This window comes from Monodon monoceros, unplaced genomic scaffold (assembly GCF_005190385.1).
Source record: "Monodon monoceros isolate NGI ecotype Baffin Bay Population unplaced genomic scaffold, NGI_Narwhal_1 Super_Scaffold_7, whole genome shotgun sequence".
In the NCBI taxonomy this organism is placed as follows: domain Eukaryota; kingdom Metazoa; phylum Chordata; class Mammalia; order Artiodactyla; family Monodontidae; genus Monodon; species Monodon monoceros.
The window spans coordinates 85,264,116-85,284,953 of record NW_021703784.1 but is presented as its reverse complement, the minus strand read 5'-3'; the positions used below and the strand labels follow the sequence as shown (position 1 = coordinate 85,284,953).

The following is a 20,838-nucleotide window of genomic DNA, read 5'->3' as shown; positions in this document are numbered from 1 at the left end:
AGGGTTTTACAGAAACATGGGCAAGAGAGGTTTTGCCATCCCCGCATCCCCCTACCCTCCAGTCCCAAGAGATACACGCCACCCATGCTTCACAGCCTCAGTTTAACCATTCCTTGAATGCCTTCCCCAACCACCCCCAATGACAGCGGTCCCCCCACTTTCCTCAAGGTCCTACAGTTTCTATTCTTTGCATCACATCCCAGCACTCGGCACTGACTTTCTATCTCGTACGTATCTGTGCCCTCGCTTCATCGCCAGGACTCCTTTCACTTTACAAGACAGAAAAAGGCAGGCAAAGTTCCACACCCTTGAACACAGTGGGCACGCAAACACATCGTCCAGTGAGGAAGCAGGTCTCACACAGACACCTACACAGCGAGTTGTGAGAAGGACCCAGCTGGACAAACAGACACCTCTGGGGGTGTCACTACCAGTAGTAAGAGTCCCTAACTCAGAGGTTCTCAAAGTGGGGTGTCTGGACCAGCAGTAGCACTTGGGAAATTGTGTGGGGGAGGGGCAGACAGGGGCAAGAGCGACTCTTGCCAGATCTTAGAATTTTTCAAGAGAAGCAGGACAGTACCATCCTCAGACTCATGCAACTGGGCTCCTGCCTGGATTTGAGGCTAAAAAGGCCCCTCTTGGGCCTCCAATGACTGCACGGGGCCATGTCCACTCAGATCCTCCCTCCCCATTCTAAATCCATCCAGGCATCTGCACCTTGGAGTTCCCTGCCCAAATGGTCCTAAGGGGGACCTAGGTCTACACCCCCTCTCCAGTAGGACTGCCAAATAAAGCGAAGGCTGTCCAGTTAAATTTGAATCATTTTTTAGCATAAGTATATCCCAAATACTGCATTATTCATTGTTTATCTGAAATTTAACTCAGCATCCTGTATTTTGATTTGCGAAATCTGGCAACCCTACCTCCCTGGTGTGTCTTCTTAAGACCCACTGTTGGCCGAGGAGTGAGTATTGCAGAGAAGGGAGAAGTCTGTGGACACAGGGAGTGAACCATCCACATAAATGCTTCAAATCCTCTCGCAGGGGTGCAGGGTGGAACTGAGGATGAGATGAAAAGAGCAGTGCGCTGCAGACCAGACACTTCTCCTGGAATTGTTAGGGGCAAACCTGAATTGGGAGATGGACTCTGAAGGCATAACCTCCCAATTTTTAAATATTTGACATGTATTTAAAAGAATCCCAACTTCCTTTAAAATACCACTCAAAGCAAACAAAGCATGTGGGCCCTTACCTCTGGTCCAAGGTAATTCCTACCTTTGCTAATGGCTGCATTTTTGCAGCGCCCACGCCTGCACTTCAACAAACCTGATTAGATGTGATGCCTTAACCGCAGTGGGAGGAGCGCTCGTGAGCACATAGCAGCATAAGCGTGTGACAGAGACATACATTTTGGAGTAGAATATTTATTGGTCAGTCTGCCTGAGGGGCTGTCCATTCTGACCCGGCACTGACCAGTCCTGCTATTGGCCCCTTCAGGAAGGTAGAGGGAAACCAACACATGTGGTAGAATGAGCTGAGCTCACAGAATAAGAAGCGTAAGAGATGCTACTCGGTTTTACTCTAAATTCCTCATTCTGCAGGAGATGAAACAGAGCTGTGCCTGGAAACAGGAAATGAGTTTGCCCAAACCCAGCTACTGATTCCAGGTCCCCAGTTCTTTCTGCGACATCATGGGCCTTCTCGTATTCAGGAATCCCTTACAAGGGGCAAGGAATATTGTCCCTTTCGCACAATTTGGGAGCCACAGAAAATTGTGCTTCAAAGAAGAAGGTGGAGAAAAGAAAAAAAAGGAAAGAAAAAGTCTCCTTGCCCCACCTTCCCTACTTCTGAAAAGTAAGAAGAAACAACCCACTCCAAGAATATACAGACATACTCAAAACCAAGAGGGAAGAGAGCGCCTACAAATTGCTAGGCCTGCAGGCACTGCTCGTTGCTTGAGGTTAGATGCTGAATATAGAACAGAGCGGCCTTCCAAAGATGTCCGAGGTCCTGAGCCGGCTCAGGCAGCGCCCAATCCCCTGGTTTTCCCCCATTCACTGGCAGGCCCCAGGGGCAAAGGCCAAGGAATAAGACAGGCTGCCCAGACCGGCAGGAGGATGTTCCCCAGTAAGACTGACCTGAACTGGATAGAATATTGCTTGCAGGGTGGGGAGCGTCTCAGTGAAGAAGTGGTCCCAGACTTCAGCCAGAACCTCCATGCGATTTTCACCTACATGAGGGTGAGAAGATGGGAGGGGAGGAAGAAAGAAAAGAACTTGGTCATTACTTGCAGGAGAGGCCAGGAGACAGTTCCACGTCAGACGGAGCATGGGATGGTCGTGAGAGGAAGCTCATTATCTACTTTTGATCCAGAAGTGTTACTACAGTAAACATGGGATTGGATGGGAAAACTCGACCGAAAATATGCCTTCTCTCCCTTAATCCAGAAAAGGGAGCTGAATTTTGAAAAGCACGCCATAACTGCTATCGTCACGAGAATGGTTACAACATTATCAGGCCCTGTGCTAGATTATTTATCTATAAGCTATCTCATGAGTAGACGCTATTACCCCATTTTACAGCTCAGACAGGCCAGGTATCTGGGCTCAAAGTCACACAGGTAGAAGGCCAAGCTGGGATTCCAGAACCTGTGCTCTTGCCCATATGATCCAGAAAGATCATGTGCACAGTTATAAATTATTTTGTTTTTCATAATCACTAAGACACTGGCTTTTCAGTCTAGATTTGAGCTGTCACTTGAGAGAGATGGAAAGAGGGCTTAGAAACTATCACCTCCACCCACTGTAACCGGCAGGGCATTATTCTCTGAACAGTCACCTGCAAAACATGGGACCCACCTCCTGACTCTATGCCTACCCTCATCCCCCGGATCAGGAAGCCCAAGCCCTGGCCAAGCGCCACCCCCAGGCTAGATGGACATAGGTCACCCAACGCCACCGGAAGGCTGTTCGAGGGACTTTGCACCTGCAGGAAAGGCAGGCACTGGCAGAGCAGAGCCTGCACGGTGGCTGCTGTTTAATGACCTAGATAACAGAGCTGACTGGGCACTATCTCTGCTCAGCTGAGGCAGGGAAACTGGGTCAGCCAAGATTAGACCCTGAGAGATGCATCTGGCAATGCACGGCCAGTTCCACTGAACTGATCTTGAAAGAGTCATTTAGTGTTGTCCATCTATTAATTTAACGGACAACAAAAGCAGTGGCTGGCAGAGAAAACAGAACGAGGGCGTGACTAGTAGCTAGCAGGGCCAAAGCTGTGCAGATTTTGAAAGGTCAGAGTGAAATACACTGGAGAGAAATGCAAATCCACAGCACCCTCTACTTTCCCTCACTGTGTGCTAATTACACGTTGTTGGAATCACTCATTTACTTCTCTCTGTCTCCTCCACTAGAATGGGAGTGAGGGTCCCAGCCCTGTCTGTCCTGCTCACCATTCTATTTCTAGCACTTAGCCAGACACATCAGTAAATCAATGTTTGGAAATCTTTAAATGAATGAATGGCAAGTACTGAGTGCATAGGTTTTTGCAGATACTAGGGCTGGTGAGTGGAAGGAGGTTACCTTTTAACCCAAATATGGGACAGGACAGAGCAGGACTTAATAGCTAGCTCCAACACTTTCCTTTGCTCTTAGATAAAGAAACCACAGCATAGGCAATCTGGCTGGGGAGAGTCTGCTTCCTTCTTCTGTGTCTTCATCCTCTTCTGTATTCCCCTTGTATGTGACTTTTATTTCAGCCCCTCATGCTCACCATGCCCGCTCCATGCCACAGGGGCTTTGCACGTTCTAGTTCCTTTGGCTAGACTGTTCTTGCTCTCCTCTCTTTGCCTAATGTACATCCGTTTATCTTAATATTTTCAACTCCAGCATTACTTCCACAAGAAAGTCTCCCCCACTGGCCAAATCCCCCTATTATGGATTGTATTCTTAGTACTTGTCCCAGTTGGGGTTTTATATCTGATGGTGATTTGATTAATACCTGTCTCCACTACCAGGTAGTGAGGGCCTCGAGGACCTGAAATCCTATGAAGTTTTGTTCACCACTGTGTCCCCAGCACCTAGCAAAGTACCTGGTAAACAGTAGATAATCAGGGACTTCCCTGGTGGCACAGTGGTTAAGAATCCGCCTGCCAATGCAGGGTATACGGGTTCGAGCCCTGGTCCGGGAAGATCTCACATGCCATGGAGCAACTTAACCCGTGCGCCACAACTACTGAGTCTGCACTCTCGAGCCAGCGAGCCAAAACTACTGAGCCCGTGTGCCACAACTACTGAAGCCTGTAAGCCTAGAGCCCATGCTCTGCAACAAGAGAAGCCACTGCAATGAGAAGCCCATGCACCACAACAAAGAGTAGCCCCCGCTCGCCGCAACTAGAGAAAGCCTGCGCACAGCGACGAAGACCCAACGCAGCAAAAAAAAAAAAAAAAAAGTAGACAATCAATAAATGTTTGAATGAATGTATCAATCACCATTCTCTTTTCAAAGGTAGGCTAGTTCACTGCAGAGAAGAGGTCAGGAAGTCAAGAGGATGGTCTGAAATGTTAGGGCATCCTGGTGCCTAAAACCAAGGTGAATCCCAACACCTGGAGAGTGTATCTCAAAGGAGAAAAGGCTATGCCAGCTCCTTTATTGATGGCCCTTATCCTAAGTCTTCCATCAGAAAGATAAGCAGAGGCCCTCCCGACTGGAAGGAAGTGACAGAGAAGCCTGCTGTTCAGTGCTGGTGCCTACTTACTCCCCTTCACCTCCAAGATGGAATACTCATTAGCAATGAAGTCATCCTTCAACCTGGCAGCAGGAAGGCGCCTCTCCTGGGAACCTGGGTCTAACTGCCTGCTGCAAATCTCAGAGAGGAGTGAAGGTTTTGGAAAGTGTTCAGAGAAGAACATCAGAGAGACACAGGCTAACAAAACAGGGTAGCCCCGGGAAGAAAGACTTTAGGAAGGAGGTGAGTCCATCTCCAAGAACAGCCCACAAGTCAAGGCCTTAGCCCCCAGCAAAGATGAAAGGGGTTTGGATGGGAGGTTCTAGATGACTGTCCTATAAAAACTGTCCTCTAGTTGCCATAGAAGTTTAGATCGCCAGAGGTGTATAGAAGAGGTATGAGAAACTTCTTTAAAGCCAAGGTCACTAAAGCTCTAGAAAAGATTACAGAAAGTAACAAGGCATATTCTGTCCACGAAAGAGTACCACATAATGAGGGGCTACCTCTGTCCCTTCTGCAGCCGTCAGGTAGAGTGGATGTGTACAAGCCAGGTCAATAAAGTAAAGGTTGTTCAGTGATAGGATGGATCAAAACTCTATTTTATAGCAAAAGAATCCTTTTATCCAAATAAAATCTTTCTTGGAGTTGTAACACACAAAATGAAAAAGTAGAGATGTTCTGGTTAAAGATGTGAAAGACCCTTACAGGTTCCCACCTGCCCCTTCACTGTGCAGAAAGAACCTTGCCACCCAGACCCCAGGACAAGAAGGGACCCAGCAAGAATATCCCGGCCCACTGCTCTCTAGTCGTGCTTTGGGGCAGAAACACAGAACCTTGGACGCCCTTTGTTTATCCCGTCTAGCTCTGTGCCTGAGTTTTCACTCTGAACGTAGCTATGTTAAGTGTCACTTGGATGACAGACAGTCAACTTTCCCTTTTAAGGGTCCTTGACGCTCTGGTTTTCTCAGCATCTCTTTCATAATGCTGGCCTTCCGCATTTCCAGGAGCACGGAATAACTCCAAACGACTTACTAACGGGCAGGCAGCCACCTTTCACACTGGTGTACTAGCCTAACTCCAACACGCAAAAGGGCCACGAAGCTCTTGTCAAAGCCGGTCACTCAAAAATAAGGCCTTAGGCTACTGGGTATCTCTAAGGTTGAAAAAATCTCGGCGTAATTGCATTGGAGGGAAACAAGGCTGCTTGCTCAGTCAATTCTTGAATAGACAGCGGTTAATTTCAAACCTCTCATTTTCCAAAGGTTTGGTGAGCACTCACTGTGTGCTGGGCACTGGGACCTTCCAGTGTCAATTTCTCATTTTTCTTCCTACTTTGTCTTTCTAGGAGACACTTCACTGGACACAAGTGTCTCTCCCAGGGAAGGGGAAGAAAAAAGGAATGACGTACTGCCTGATAAGTCTGAATCTAGAAGTAAACTTGACCTACAGATGGAGGTCTCTAGGCTGGAATAGGAAAAAAAAAAAAAGAAGGAACCAGTTTGCTTACCTACTATGTGCCAGGTATGGAGCTATGCCAGTTATACTTCCTATACTCCCTACGATCCCTAGTCCCATTTTATCATTTTAAAAATTATTTTAAAAAACCGAGGCTCAAAGAAGTAAGAAACTTGCCAAAAGTTACCCAAGAAGTAGGTGGAAAGCTGCACCTGGATCCACATTGGTGGGAGCTGAGATTAGCGGTTGGTGGAGCCACGGGGTCGGCCGACTCTTGCCTTTGGCCACCTCCCAGATCCATTCAGTGCCTTTCTATCCTGTCAGCTTGACTCTAGCACTTTTTTTGTGTGTGTGTGGTACGCGGGCCTCTCACTGTTGTGGCCTCTCCCGTTGCGGAGCACAGGCTCCGGACGCGCAGGCTCAGCGGCCATGGCTCACGGGCCCAGCCGCTCTGCGGCATGTGGGATCTTCCCGGACGGGGGCATGAACCCGCGTCCCCTGCATCGGCAGGCGGACTCTCAACCACTGCGCCACCAGGGAAGCCCTTTTCTTTGTTTAGTAAATCACCCCCCATTGAGTAGGTGCCTGCTTAGCCTCCTGTCCGTCAAGTGGGTTGGCCTCCTGACATGCACCACCTCAAGAAACAGTATTATACAAAGGCCAATAGGAAATAGCCTGGATCAAACCAGAGGGAACAGCATGGCAGGATCTGCAGTATAAGTTGTCCCTTCAAAGGAGCATGCATCCCATGAAAACCCCCCTTAACGGGGGTCTCCAAAGAGGCCACCCTAATTCCCCCTCAGTTCCCAAAACACAGTCTGACTTGCATTGCTGGGAGTGGCGAACTCGGGTGGAAATGCTGCCCCCTAGCTGGAGAAGGGGCGGCCGGGGTGAGGCACGCGCCTCTCTTGGACAGAAGCGTTCCAGCTGTCCGAGCATCAAAGGCTGAGTCAGGGGCCTGCCGGACGGGGGCCGCCTTGTACTTGCCTTCACACAGCTTAATCTTCTCCTCCGCAAACAGCAGTCCTTTTGCTAGAAGCTGGTTCTGCCGAAAGAGAACAAAGGACACAAGAGTTGGGCTACTTCACCGCGTGACAAACCCAGATCCACTCCCAGTGGGCGAGGGCACAGGGTTCCAGGCACTCGGGCGCTGCTCAAGCCTCCAGGCTGAAAAAAGCCTTCTATCCTCTAGGAAGGCCGAGGCTTCTGGAGGCATCAGTGAGACAGCCCGAAGCAAAGGAAGGAGATGAGAGCCAAACCCAAGTGCCATCCCCGTCCCTCCGACCAGGGAATGGGCTGCCCCAAGCTTGGCTGAATTCTCTGGAAGGACTAGGGTAGACACCCAATGTCCTTCAAGCCCTTCGTGTAAAACTCAGAAAAGGGAGCACGGAAGCAATGGGAAATTATGCAGAAATAATGGATTTGTTTTATAAAAATGATTTTTTATAAAAACGATAAATCTCTCACGCTAGCATGAAAGAGACTGCCCACAAGACTTTAGGCAGCAGTGAGTGTGGGTCCGTCGATGAGCGTGTGCGTGGGAAAGTTGTGGAAAGAGGGAATAAGAGGAAGTCCCTTTGCAATTACAACTAACAATTGCTGAGTGTTTTGCATGTATCAGAGCGTTTATATTCTTCAGCTCATCTAATTCTGACCCTCCCAATAGTCCGGTCAAGTCGGTGCCATTACCCTGACTTCACTGATGGTCGGGGAAGAGGCTGGAACACAGGACACAGAGCTGGTCTTCCTAGCTCCACAAGCCATGTTCTGCCCACTCTGCTTTGCAGCCTTCCAGCAAGTCTTCCCACCCAGACCCCTCCTTCCCTCAGAAGGCTACAGCTGGTCCCACACGACGCAGGCAGCCCCTCCAAAGGTCACAGAAGCTCAGAGAGTAAGGATGCCTCCCCACTCACCACACATCTTTAGATTAGCAAAGGCCTATGCTTATAGGGTAGGGGATACACAGTGGTATATATCCTACCCCAAACCTAATGCGTTTCTTAGTACTCTCTTTTATAAAACCCTAAACCCTGTCACGGTGATGATGAGAGCATACATGGCAGAGAAGAAAGAACCTGGACATCAGACAGGGGTTTAAGTCCCAGCTCAGCGACTTGCTAGCTGTGTGACCTTGGACTTCATTTCCCTGAGTCTTGAGTCCCTCATCTACAAAATGACATCACAACAGCAATATCATAAAGTTCTTATAATAATTAACCATTATAAATACACACACACACACACACACACACAAACACACACGGTGTTTTATGTTGCCGGTAATCAGTGGAATTGGGTAGTGATGACAAGAGTTGCTCTTTTAGCCCAGCTATCTTCACAAAAGGAGTGGGAGGTAAAGAGAGTCAGCAATGAATGGACCTACATCAAGTATATTAAAGTATTTGATCAAAGGTACTGTCACATTCCTGTGACTAATACATACACACCAGATTTTATAGGTCCTATTAAAATTCACAAGCTATAACCTAATTTAAAAAGTAATTGGCCACCATTCAGTTTCAAGACGGAACTCCAACTCAAAGTTAGAGTGACATCCTATAGGAGTCTACCAACTCTGTTAAAGGAAAAAAACCCATCAATTCCTGTACTAGGAATCATGGAACAGACAGGTACTTAAGGTGAAACTCTGTGTTCTCTACCTTCTAGCCAAGCACACGAATCCCAGCAGCGAGAAAACACCACAGCACCAAACTGAAACGATCCAAATCAGGACTTTGTGCCAGCTGAGCTGGGCAGGAATGGACGGTGGAGGTGTTTCCAGATGGCAGTCACTCCCCCTGAATGGTTCTGAGCAAAGATCCCAATTGAGGTCTGAAGTGTCTGCCCGGGTCCCTTTCACTGGCCCAGACGAGGGCCTCAGGGAGTCCCCTTGGCACTCCGTGCAAGGACTCCTGATGCATTGTTCTCTGTCACCGCCTCTACTGCCAACACTGACACCTCAGCCTTCTTCCAGAACACCTACAAACCCTCCTTAATTTCATGTTTCTGAGATGCACCTACAAATGTAAGAGAGACTCCTCCCTATGACGCAGGCTTCATAATTTTGTTCCTTCACTGTAATTATCTACATTTTAAAGGTATGGGGGGCTAACCAAGGCACTGAGAGAGATAAAAGCCTAGTCCAGGTTATATCATTAGTTAATAATGGAAATTAATTCAAACCCTGTATCTTATGTGTTAGGATTTTAGGTCCTTAGGAGTGAGGACCACTTAATTTAGTCCCCCTGGCTCTGAGAACAGTGCCTAGATCATAGCAGAAGCTAATAAATATTGAGTATATATTGCCTGTTTTGATGTTACAGACCATTCTTTGGTTTTAAGAAATCAAGATAAGAGACAGAATATTTGTAAGAGGAGAGACAGTGATGTAGGTCCTTAAAATTCTGATACCCCATGCATTTGTACACCTTGCTCTTATTTTAAAAATGGTATTTATTTTCATTTGATAAAAACTTCTTTGCATCTTACGACATAAACTTTAAAAAGTGGACCAGGTTCTCCTTCCTCCTCTTTTCTATGTCTTCCCCCTTCAAGGAGACATTTGGGGCAAAAAAAATTTTTTTTCAAGGAGAAGAAGTTATTTGTGTACTATGAAGGAATGGAAAACATTCACTTAAAAATGTCTCAAGATACACAGCATAGAAATTCTATAGCTTAGACCAAAATAACAGTAACAAAAACTTAAAAGGGGCCTTAAGAATCATCTAGTCATTCTCCCCTCTCCCCAGCCCTGTGGTCCAAATCAACGGGTCACATACAGTTTCCATAATTTTTAGGTGGACATATTTTCCAGGAAGCTAAAGCACCTTTCAAAAGCATTTGAAAATGTTTATACCCCTACGCTTTGTAGATTTGGCTCTCATTTCACAGTTGAATAAACTGCAGCTAGAAGCACGGTCTCCATCTTTTATTTGGCATGTGCTAAGTGAGTTAGGATCTTCTGGGCCAGCCTGGCTCAAAGCCCCGCTTCCCTATCTTGCATGCTCGAACCATTTGAATCTAGCCTGCATCTTCAGCTTAGCTGATTGGCTTGGTGCCTGCCCTCCACCCCACCTGGGTCTCAAACTGAGCCAATCATTTTCTCCCCTGGGAATCTGTAGTCACATGGGCCCCCTATGCCCAAAAGGGCCCTGTAATCCTGAGGGCCCGGTGCTCTGAAGGGCCTCATGCTTGGGGTTTAATGCTCTGCAGGTGCCATCTTCACTTCTTAATAGTCTTAGCTTTGAATCTGTGTTTTGTAAGTGAAGCCTGCTGGGGAAACAGAACACAGCGCAGGGGCTCAGCCTCAGCTCACTCATGGTCCTGCCTTCTACAGTCACCCCAGGAGGGCTTATCAGGGCCCTGCTCCGCACCCCCATTGCCGCTCTCCACCCTGCTGGTCTCCCCTGCCCTGCCCCACCACTGCCATCCTTCTATTCCCGAGGTGGTGACAGGGTTGCGTCGGCAGGGGCCCAGGCCCTGGTGCTCTGTGGCATCTTGGGGAGAGGCCTGGTGGCAGCCCCCCCCTCCCTGCCCTGGGATGGCAGAGCTCTGGCTTGAGTACTGATGACTCAGCTGGGGGCCTCTCGACCACCCCTGAGCTATGTACCGAGAGCATGAAGGTTACAATCTCTTGGGGGTCCCCTGTCCACGACGCATTGTGGCCACAGGTCCATGGGAAGGGGAGTGCGTTCCTCACCCTGGTGGGAGCCACATTTGCATTCTGCACTGGGCCCTGCAAATTACGAAGCCCACCCTGTCTGCTGGTCACTTCACCTAAGGACACACCAACTGGACATCTGTGGGGCTTAAGGCTGCTGAGACCTAAAAAAAAAGAAAGAAAAAAGAAAAGAAAACCAGCCTGGATTTAGACAGCTACCTTGCATTGTTTGTCTTTCGAAGTGTCTGTCCCCTCTGGCCTCACCTGCCAGTATTCCCAGCCCCAGACAAATGCCTGACTGTAGAAGGTGCTGAGAAAATGTATGGGAACAGAGCTGGAGAAGATCCTCACTTTTCTCTTGTCCCACTCCCTGCCTGATGGCACCAACCGCATCACGTCCCCAGCCCAAAGGCTTCAAGCCAAAAAACATTACAAGTTAACATTACTCATGAACGTAACTAGCTAACATTAATAGTTACATTCAGTAGCAGCCACCTAGGAAATGGGCCCATTGTCACTTCATGCAGCCCCCATAAATGAACTTGGACGGGGAATACACAGCGCTCTAAGGAAGTGGCAGAGGATCCGGAAGTCAAAAACAGCTGACCTATCTGTTTTTATTAAGACATCGAAAATGGGCTGCCAACAGAACAAGGCTCAAAGGAAAAATGCAAAAAACAAGGATGTCTGTGGAAAGGCATCCAAAACCATGGAGCCTTCAGTGGGTTGGAAGGACCGAGCTCATCCCGGATAATCACGGAGGGTGGGCAGGACGAGGCGAGGACGGCAGAGGAGAGGGTGGGCTGCTGTAGTGCAGGGCTTGTCAATGTCAACCACATGCATCTTCAAGCAGGCTCCTCCTCGACCCGGCCAGAAGGACTCAGGAAAAGGGGGAACCAACAAGCTAGGGGGTGAGGAGAATGATGCTATTCCCACACAAGGTAGGAGTTCTGTAAATGCTTAAGGCTGCCAGCCACCTGTCGCTTCTAATGCTTTAGCAGTGGCGATAATAATGAGAGCACAAAGAATGACGGTGGAGTTTTTTTTATTGTTTTACTCTTTGTCAGGCACTGTGTTATACCCTTCTCATGCATTATCTCACTCTACCTTTGCCACAAACTTATCCCCTTTATATAGATGAAGAAGCCGAGGTTCAGAGAAGCAACTAGCAAATGTGAGACCAGAATTTGCACCCAGGTTGGCTGGAATCCAAAGCCCCAATCTTTCCCCCAGGATATTACTCTGGTTTACTTCAACAATGATTAAAAAAATACTAAGGTGAACAGCTATCATTCATTCACTGCTCACTTTCTGTACAAAGCACTTGATGTACGTCATCTCATCTAGTCACTGCATCAACCTTTTGAGGTAGATACTACGATTACAACTAGATTACCACTAAGAAGATTGAGGTTCAGAGAGGTTAAGTAACATGCCTACAGTCACACAGCCAGTAAGTGTTCTAGCAAGGACTGGGATCCAGACCTTCCTGGCAGAAAGGCTGGCGCTTTTAGGCATCGCACTCTTCTGCCCTCTCAGTTGGAGAGGTTTTCAATGCCCTTTGCCCACAAGGGAAAGTAGATGAGATCCACTCGGTTCAGATACTGGGGGCAGCTGGCTTGGCAATTTCAGGCCATGTAACTGGGTTCCACCAAAGCTTCCATCCAGCTGGGTCATTGCTGCTGCCCAATCCTGCTACTAGCTTCTCAACTTCCGCCTCTCCAAAAGTACTTTCCCGGGGTCTCCCTCTCCACTACCATATGTGATGTCTGGCAAGGCATATACCTGGCTCCCAGGTGGATGCTATTCCCAAATGAGACATCCTTTCCCATCCCAGAGGTGTCTGGCAGCATGTCACTCTGCCTACTGAGAACTTGTATTGACCAATAATTCCATTCTAGGCATTTGTTTCCAGGGATAGCAATGTCTGCAAAAGTTGCTGTTGTTGGCACCAAGCCAGTGATGGAAATCATGGGCCACCTCCATTTTTTTTCTCTTCTGTAACGTTGAAAGTACAGCCATCATCTCTTAGGATGTCTACATTTCCTGTGAACCTGGATGCCTTCCTAGATAAGCAACAAAAAGTCTTATAAACACAACTCACCCCCAGGACCAGAGAGCTCTTAATAACCCAGTCCTGGGGTTGTGTGTAGGTATGATGAGACCAGAGAGAAAGCCCCAGATGGGGAATGAAGAAAATGTGAAACTTGGTACAAGTTTAATCTTCATTTAGCACCATTTCGCTGGTAAAAGGGTAAAATTCACTAAAGGGGTGAATTTGGGCTTTTTTCAAAGTTATTTTACAAGGAAGCAGGAAAATGGTCCCATGTCTGTTGTGCTGGATCCTAAAAAAATAAAGTAAAATTAAATTTAAAAGCACTGAAACTTCTCTCCTCTGGGGTTTTCAGGGGATATCTTCCAGGCATTTTTAACATTTAAAGTATAATCCAAAAGCTTTTCTTCCGTGGCCAGATGGCCTGGGTTTGATCTCCGCTCTAGCTTTTACTAGCTGTATGATTGTGGATAACCCTCCTTTACCCAGGTGCAGCTGCAGTATATGCTAAATGGTAATAATGAAATTTTCCTCAATGCTTGGAGCAGTTCTCAGACTTGAGCACACGTGAGAATCACAGGGGACTTGCTAAAACACAGGCTGCTGTGCCGCAGTCCCCTCAGTTTCTGACTCAGTTCCTCTGAGGTGGGGCCTGAGAATTTGCTTTTCTGACACATTCTCAGGTGATGCTGAAGACGCAGGTCCAGGGACCACACTTTGAGAACCAACCGCTCAGAACTGTTGAACAATGCCTGGCACATAAATGCTTGAAAATATTAGCTGTTGTTACCATGATGGCTATTTTAGTCTTCCTTATAGCTGTGAAACAGCCTCTAAGAAAGGTCGCCTGTTGCTTTCCAAGTCTAACAAATATTTCTCAGACCTCCCACCTCAGTCTTGACTTCTTATGGCCACTGAGCTGCTGGATGTTTCCACGTATTTGGATGTTTCCACTTTTCCAGCATCTACCCCTGCCTTCCATCCCTTCCCCCGATGGTTCCCTAAATCTGTCTCCTGCCATTTCCGGCCTAGTCTACTTGGAGGTCACCCAATTTCATCCATAATGGGTTCCTAAAAACACATACCCATGTGGACCTAGACACATGATATCGGGGGAGTTCTGTTCCCACAGAGCCAAAAAGGATGATAAAATCCCTAATTACATCTCATTTTCAGAGCTAGTCTTCAGGTGATATATTTGCAGCATTTGGTACCTACATGTTCCCTCCTTAACAACGGAATGTGTAATAACCTCAGTGCAATGAGGCCGAAGAGGTGCCATTTCCGCATATACCCATTGATTTCCATCCTTCTCTCAATTATATTAAGATCTGTGGTTATCAATTTCAAGACTCATTTTTCCATTTTGCTTCATAAAATTGCAGGAAAGTCCGATAAAATTATTCAAATAATTGCATAAAATTCAAGTAATTGCCGAGGAGGGCAGCCTGAAGCATCCAGGGGTCCTCCTGGCAGCCCCCAGACTAGCACCTTTTCTCTCCCCTCTCAACAGCCAAGGGAAGCTTTAAGCCACCCCAATGTTCACAGACTCCCCAAGGCCTCTCTTCCAAGTACTGGCCAAATGCAAGATGCAACTTCTAACGACCTTCTCACCTAAAGACATCATCCTCTCCCCTCTTGCTTGTCCTCTCACTGGAGCCCAGCTCCTCTTGTTCAAAGCCCTTCTGTATACTGGCCCCAATTTTACCTTCAAAGCAGAGTATATGGGAATTGTGCCTTACTACCTTCTGCTCACCTAATTATCTCTTTTCACCTTTTGGGAATCCCGTTTGTTTTAGAAGCCTTCCCAGGTGGATTAAAGAAGATTATTATTTAATAATCTTAAAGATTATTAAGATAATCTTTAAGATTATTATTAATCTTAAATAATTATATTATTGTTAATAATAAAGATTAATAATCTTAAAGAATAGTAAAGATTATACTGGGCCTGTTTTTAAGCCTTTACCATCCACTCAGGGTTTCAGTTAACATGATGCCGTGTGTCCCCTATACGGATGCATCTACCTCCCTGCACTTCAATTTCAAACTCCATGGTGACCAGGATGCTTCCGTGGGTCTCTCCTTCAGCTCCCTGCCACATGCCACATGCCCTTAATGAATCTTCTCTGATAATGATGAGCTAAGGGGAAAGTGGCCTCTTGTGACTGCCACAGATACGAGCAGTAGATGGAAACCTTTACATCAAACATTTACATCATCCGTGCCCTACTGACAAGTATGGTGGCCACATTTCTCCTTTTCTTAGGTACTATCTTATTCAAAGCCACTGACTACACACTGAGTCTCTGTATCAAGCGAAACTCTAGTTCCACCAAAAATAATTTAACTTTCTGGGCTTGGGGAAAAGCTTTCGACAGACACAACACAACCAGCAGATGCAGAAGCACAGAAAGTATGATCAGCCACCTCTCCCATCCCCAGGCCCCGGACCACCAAGGCACCTAATCAGGTAAGAGAAAAATGCAGAGCATTTCCTGTCAACCATTTCCAAAGACAAAAGGAACCAATTACCCCGCAGAGCTGTCTCTAGGATGTAGAGTTCCTGTCGGAAACCCCAATTTTCCTTCTGGGTGCAATTCAAAACAGACGGAGGAAAAAGGAAAATCAATACTGGAAATGTCAAAGATTTTTCTGGCCTCTGTCATATGGAAATCTATCTGTGCTTTTGTCAATCAAACAGCCTGTCTTCTCTGTGTGCAGACACAAGATAAGCACCATCTTTCCGCCTGCTCTGCCCCTGCCCTCACCTTGGGTCATTTTCATTATTCTTCACTGAAGACAATCTTTCTGTGAGTCTTTCTTCAAAGCTGCAAAATGAGAATGTTCACTTTCAAAAGCGGAGCCACGGTGATGGCTTTTACAAGTAGCAGTCTCTGGGGTGGGGGGTCTGGGTCCCAGGAGACAGACCTCATTGCTGAGTCCAGATGTCCAGGAGGGGTGGCGGGGGGAGTGGCCATCTCATCCTCCACACGGAGGAACCCACTCGTCACCTTCCCCAACAGCCACATCCATGGCATTTGGGTCTTACCTGTCCACCCCCCTGGTTCTGCTCCTCACTTGTCCCCAGACCTTCCTCCCTCCTCCTTGCTGGAGGAATGTTCTTTCTGGAGCCCATTCTGACTTTCCCTCTTGAAACTACATCCGATAGTTGAGTGTGAAGGCTGAGGTCACCTCTATCAGCCTTGCCTCCTGGATTTCCCTCTTCATCTGAAAAGCTCTTCTTGGTGTGGCTTTGAAACCAGCCCATTTTCAAGGGTGCCTAGCGAAGGACTTTCCACACCTGAGTCTCTCTTGAACCACCTTCACCACTTGGTCACAGCCAGGGCCACATACACTATTATTCTTTGTATACTATTTTTCTTCAATCAATCCACTTTTTAAAAACATAAATATGTTTATAAAAGAAACCACAGCAACACCATTTACCATAAATAGAATGTAACTCAAGGATCAACTCAATCTCAACAAAATGATGTTATGTAATCCTAATTAGACATTGCTTCTAGCTGAAGACACTAATTTTGAAACCTGCTCTCTCTTCCTTAAACAAGAGAGATCACCAAGTCTTGCAGAAGTGTAACAGACACAAGGGCACAAACGAAGACTCTCCCTGGCATGATCAGAAGAGCTAAAGGAAAATAAGGAAAGGAAACACTTACCACAAAGGTGAATGTTATTTAATACCATTGTGTGCAACTCCTAAAATCTCTCATGTATCTGTGGTGGGCAACCCCTCCCTCTCTCCCAATAAAGTTTATTGAGCATCTACTATGTGCTAGGTAATTTCTAGGGACTGGAGAACCAAACACATTTTTAAAAAGGCTCTGTGCCTACATGAGACTTAAAACCTACATTTTAATAAACAGTGTCTAGGATAGGCTTTTCTCCCGTCTAGCACCATAAACTAAGGAAAAACCCAGATTCAAAACCGTGAAAACCAGTTCATACCCCACACCCCCAGAAAGAGACTCAATATTCACCAGCAGTTTCTCTGATTAAGCACTCGATAAAAAATGACATGTGGTTACCAGCTGTTAAGTGTCTGGCATACTTTGTAAGCAGCACTTACTGCCCCCAAAACCTCAGGGCTTTCCAGATAAATAAATCCCCACCCAAATGCCCTTCCCCACCCATCCGAGGGGTAGTCCTCAAAGCCAAGACATGACTGACATTTCAAACTTGACTGAAACCACACAGAACCCTGTCTATTTTAAATGTCAATGAGGAAGGCAGCTGGGCTGGCAGGTTTCACCAGGAGGGATTGAAAAACCACTTCTCTGTAGTTGGATTTAAAACTCAATCACTAGAGACAGCAAGAGAAGAGAGTGAGGACAAGACTGACCTTTGAGTCGAGGGCAACTGAAATGATTCACATTTGTGACTAATTATCTCTTTTTTAATCTTTGTTTGTCTCTCCCTGGACAGGGGTTTTCTTTCAAGCAGCTGAGACATTTGCCCTGATTGAATTCCAGGCTTCTGCTGGGTCTTGCTTTGTCCAGATATAGAGTGGCCAAGTGGTCATTTTCTGGTGTGTGTGGGTGTGGGTGTGCATGTGAGAGAGAAACAACTGACATTTGTCATTCTTTTAAAGTGCACATAAAAGTTTAAGCTTCCTGATTTATGGAAAGAAAATGGAAGGATGCCTGTGTTGTTTTTAAAAGCTAAAAACTCTTTAAACTGTCTTAAAAGTATGCTCACCTGGGATACAGAATAATATCACCAACCTGAAACCAATTTATTATGGATTTTTATGTCACCTTCCCATTAAAAGGGATGGATTACACTTTAGAATAACAAATATGTATACAGTTGACCCTTGAACAACGCGAGGGGTTAGGGGCACCAACCCTCCGTGTAGTCGAGAATCTGCATATAATTTATAGTTGACCCTCCGTATCTGAGGTTTTTTTGTATCCACAGATACAACCAACCATGGATCCTGCAGTACTATAGTATTGACTATTGAAAAAATCTGTGTGGGGACTTCCCATCACGTGTCTTTGGATGGAGTCAGGAAGGCATCTCGTGTCAGTGGATTAGAAACCATCCTGACTGCACCTGGAATCTTGAACTCATTAGCTGCAATAACAACAGTGTCTAGGCAGGAGGGATGTTAGCTTATCTGATTCAATTCTATCTTTAACAGAACAGACCGAGAAGCTTAGTGACAAGAAAGAACTTGGCTAAAGGGACATAGCATTACACTCAATTAGGTACCATACACGGAGTGGGAGGGAATGGCACTAGGAAAGCAGTTCTCAAAGTGTGGTTTGGGGTCTCCTGAGGGATCACCCAGACCTTTTCCACATGGTCAAAACGATTTCCTTAACAACACTAAGCTGTTATTTGCCTTGCATCCTCCGTTGAGTGTACTGTCGAGTTTTCCAGAGACTAGGTGCAATATTTTCCAGACGGGCAATATCACAATAGACTGACTATGAAGCAGATATGGGGATCCAGTCTGCAGGTAGAGATTTGCAGACATATAAAACAATACCACTCTCCTATCCTTTTATTTTCAGAAAGTTATTTTTCATAAAAATGCCATTTATGCTAACATGTAGTAGGTTTATTATTTGAATGAATTAAGGCACACAGTAAATTTTCTCAGGCTTAATTTCTAATACGGTGAAAATACGTAGAGATAACCCAAATAAATGATCATTTTTAAGAGCGTAACGGGGTCCTTGAGACCAAAAAGCCTGAGAACCGCTGTCTGAGGCTATAGTCTCCATAAAAGCAGGGACCACGCTTGCCCTGTACGCCTCCACTGCCACTGCACTGCAGTGCCCAGCACGCAGTAGGGCTGCACTGCAATGCCCAGCACATAGTAGGAACTCGGGATACAGAATTTTGGACGTTGAAGGCATGTCCAGGTTACAGTATCGGTCACTCCTTTAGGTACACGTACCCACGTGCACAATATAGCACAAGCTCAGACCCACACAGCTTACCTGGAAATAGTCCGTAATGAACGATCCAAGTTCACTCTTCAGCAGCCTCCTGGAAAGAGAGAAAAACTGTCAAGCAGCCCTTGATGCTATAGCTCCTGGAGTTCACAGATGCTTGGTGAATTGCCGTGCTCACTAGTGGCACAGGGGCCGAGGCCAGGCCTGAGCCGGAAGTGTGCTTTCCTAGGCCCCAGTAATACCCCACCCCCACCAAGGTCATTAGGGAATTGGGGCAGATGGAACTCCTAGAAGGCATCTGCTCCTTAGTTCACTTTTACAGATAAAGCATCTCACGAGGGCAGCCACAGGAGATCCCAATTCTAACAGATTTGGAGGCAGGCAGGGGCACCTGGCTTCATGTGCAGCAAAAAATAAGGAAGAGAAAGGCCATGGTTTTGTAATTCCCCCTCATTTGCAGACTTTACGGTTTAAAATGCATTTTTCATACATTCTTCACCCAAGGATTGCAAAGTGTGTGTGTGTGTGTTGGGGAGCAATTATTATCTCTCGTGTATAGATAAAGAAATTGAGGCTCAGAGAGGTCTCCCAAATAAGTCAGTGGCAGAGTGAAGATTCAAACCCAGACATTCTGCAAATTCAACATCTCTTTGCATAACCCTACCCAGTCTCGCCTCCAAATCCATCGGAGACTCTGAGCTTGGTGCCATGGTTTCAGTGGCCTTACTGCCCATCCCAAAGGGACTTAAAAGTCCTTCAAAGGAGAACAGATGGATTTTATTTATGCAGCACAAACGTTTATTCAGCTGCTCTTTATGAGCCAGACGTTGTTCTAGCACCAGGCTTGCAGAAGTGAACAAGACAGGCGAGGTCTCTGCTCTCAAGGAGCTTACATCCTTGGGGGGAGGGGTGTGGAGAGCTAGCAGGTTAATCGATACACTCCCGAGGTAAGTGCAAAGAGTCTTAAGTGCTTAAAAAATAAAAATAAAACATGGTGGTATTGGCACCAGACCTCCTTCTCCCTGAGAGAAATCATGGGACTATCCCTACCGCTCTTTCTTTAATTTGATCCAAATAAGGTGAGGAATCTAAAACCAAGGATCCAGGAAAAAAAAAACTCTTCAGGACTTCCAGTAACTTCATTTACGCATCCCACCGGACACGGTTACTAAAGAGCAAACACTCAAGCTTCTGACAACACCTGCTGGGTTTTAACTCTTCAAAAAATGCATTCTCACGTGTCGCTGTAGGATAAACAGGAAGTTACAACAAGATGCCACAGTGTGCAGAAGATAGACACAATAAGACTGAGTCACAAGAAGAAGAAACATCCATGATCTAAATTTCTGCACCAGAAAGAGCCCTGGAAAGCTGAAAACTCATGCTGAGCAAGGAAGATACCTTCCTTTTGCCAGGACAGAAAACGTATCTGTGGTGGACACTGCATTTTGAGATCCAAGTGAATGGCAGGCTCTCAGAAGGCCATCCCATCCACAGAACCCAGGGGTTCACCCAGATGCGGGTGGGTCTGACAGAGACAGGGGAGCCTTCGTCGGTCACTGGGCCAAGAGCAGGTGGGTCACGGCTGGTCTTCGAGGCCAGAGGCATCGCTCAGACGGGACACAGAAATCAAGTGGGCAGCCCCAGAGGGAGGCCCTGAAACAGGAAGAGGCAGGGAGGCTGCTTCTGGCTGCTGGAAAGAGAAGCACCTCCCAACAAAGTCTTCATGGCCACTGGGAAGTCTCAAAACCATAGGTGAAGAAGCCAAGCTTCATCAAAAAGTGGAAAAGTAGGGCTTCCCTGGTGGCGCAGCGGTTGAGAGTCCGCCTGCCGATGCAGGGGACACGGGTTCGTGCCCCGGTCCGGGAAGATCCCACATGCTGCGGAGCGGCTGGGCCCGTGTGCCATGGCCATTGAGCCTGCGCGTCCGGAGCCTGTGCTCCGCAACGGGAGAGGCCACAACAGTGAGAGGCCCGTGGACCGCAAAAAAAAAAAAAAAAAAAAAAAAAAAG

General features: G+C 46.8%; 1 protein-coding gene across 3 annotated transcripts in view; it reads right to left on the bottom strand.

Moving 5' to 3' along the window:
- PRR5L (proline rich 5 like) overlaps positions 1–20,838 on the bottom strand; it is a 72,543-nt gene that overhangs the window by 17,147 nt on the left and 34,558 nt on the right. For 2 of the 3 annotated variants that reach the window (XM_029208911.1, XM_029208910.1), the window contains exons 4-6: positions 18,872–18,920; positions 7,168–7,225; positions 2,138–2,229 (exon numbers count right to left, since the gene is read on the bottom strand). In XM_029208911.1, the coding sequence (XP_029064744.1) occupies positions 2,138–2,229; positions 7,168–7,225; positions 18,872–18,920 (199 nt within the window). Of the gene's footprint in view, positions 1–923; positions 1,107–2,137; positions 2,230–7,167; positions 7,226–18,871; positions 18,921–20,838 lie in introns of all 3 variants that reach the window. The other variant, XM_029208912.1, reaches the window with a different exon arrangement.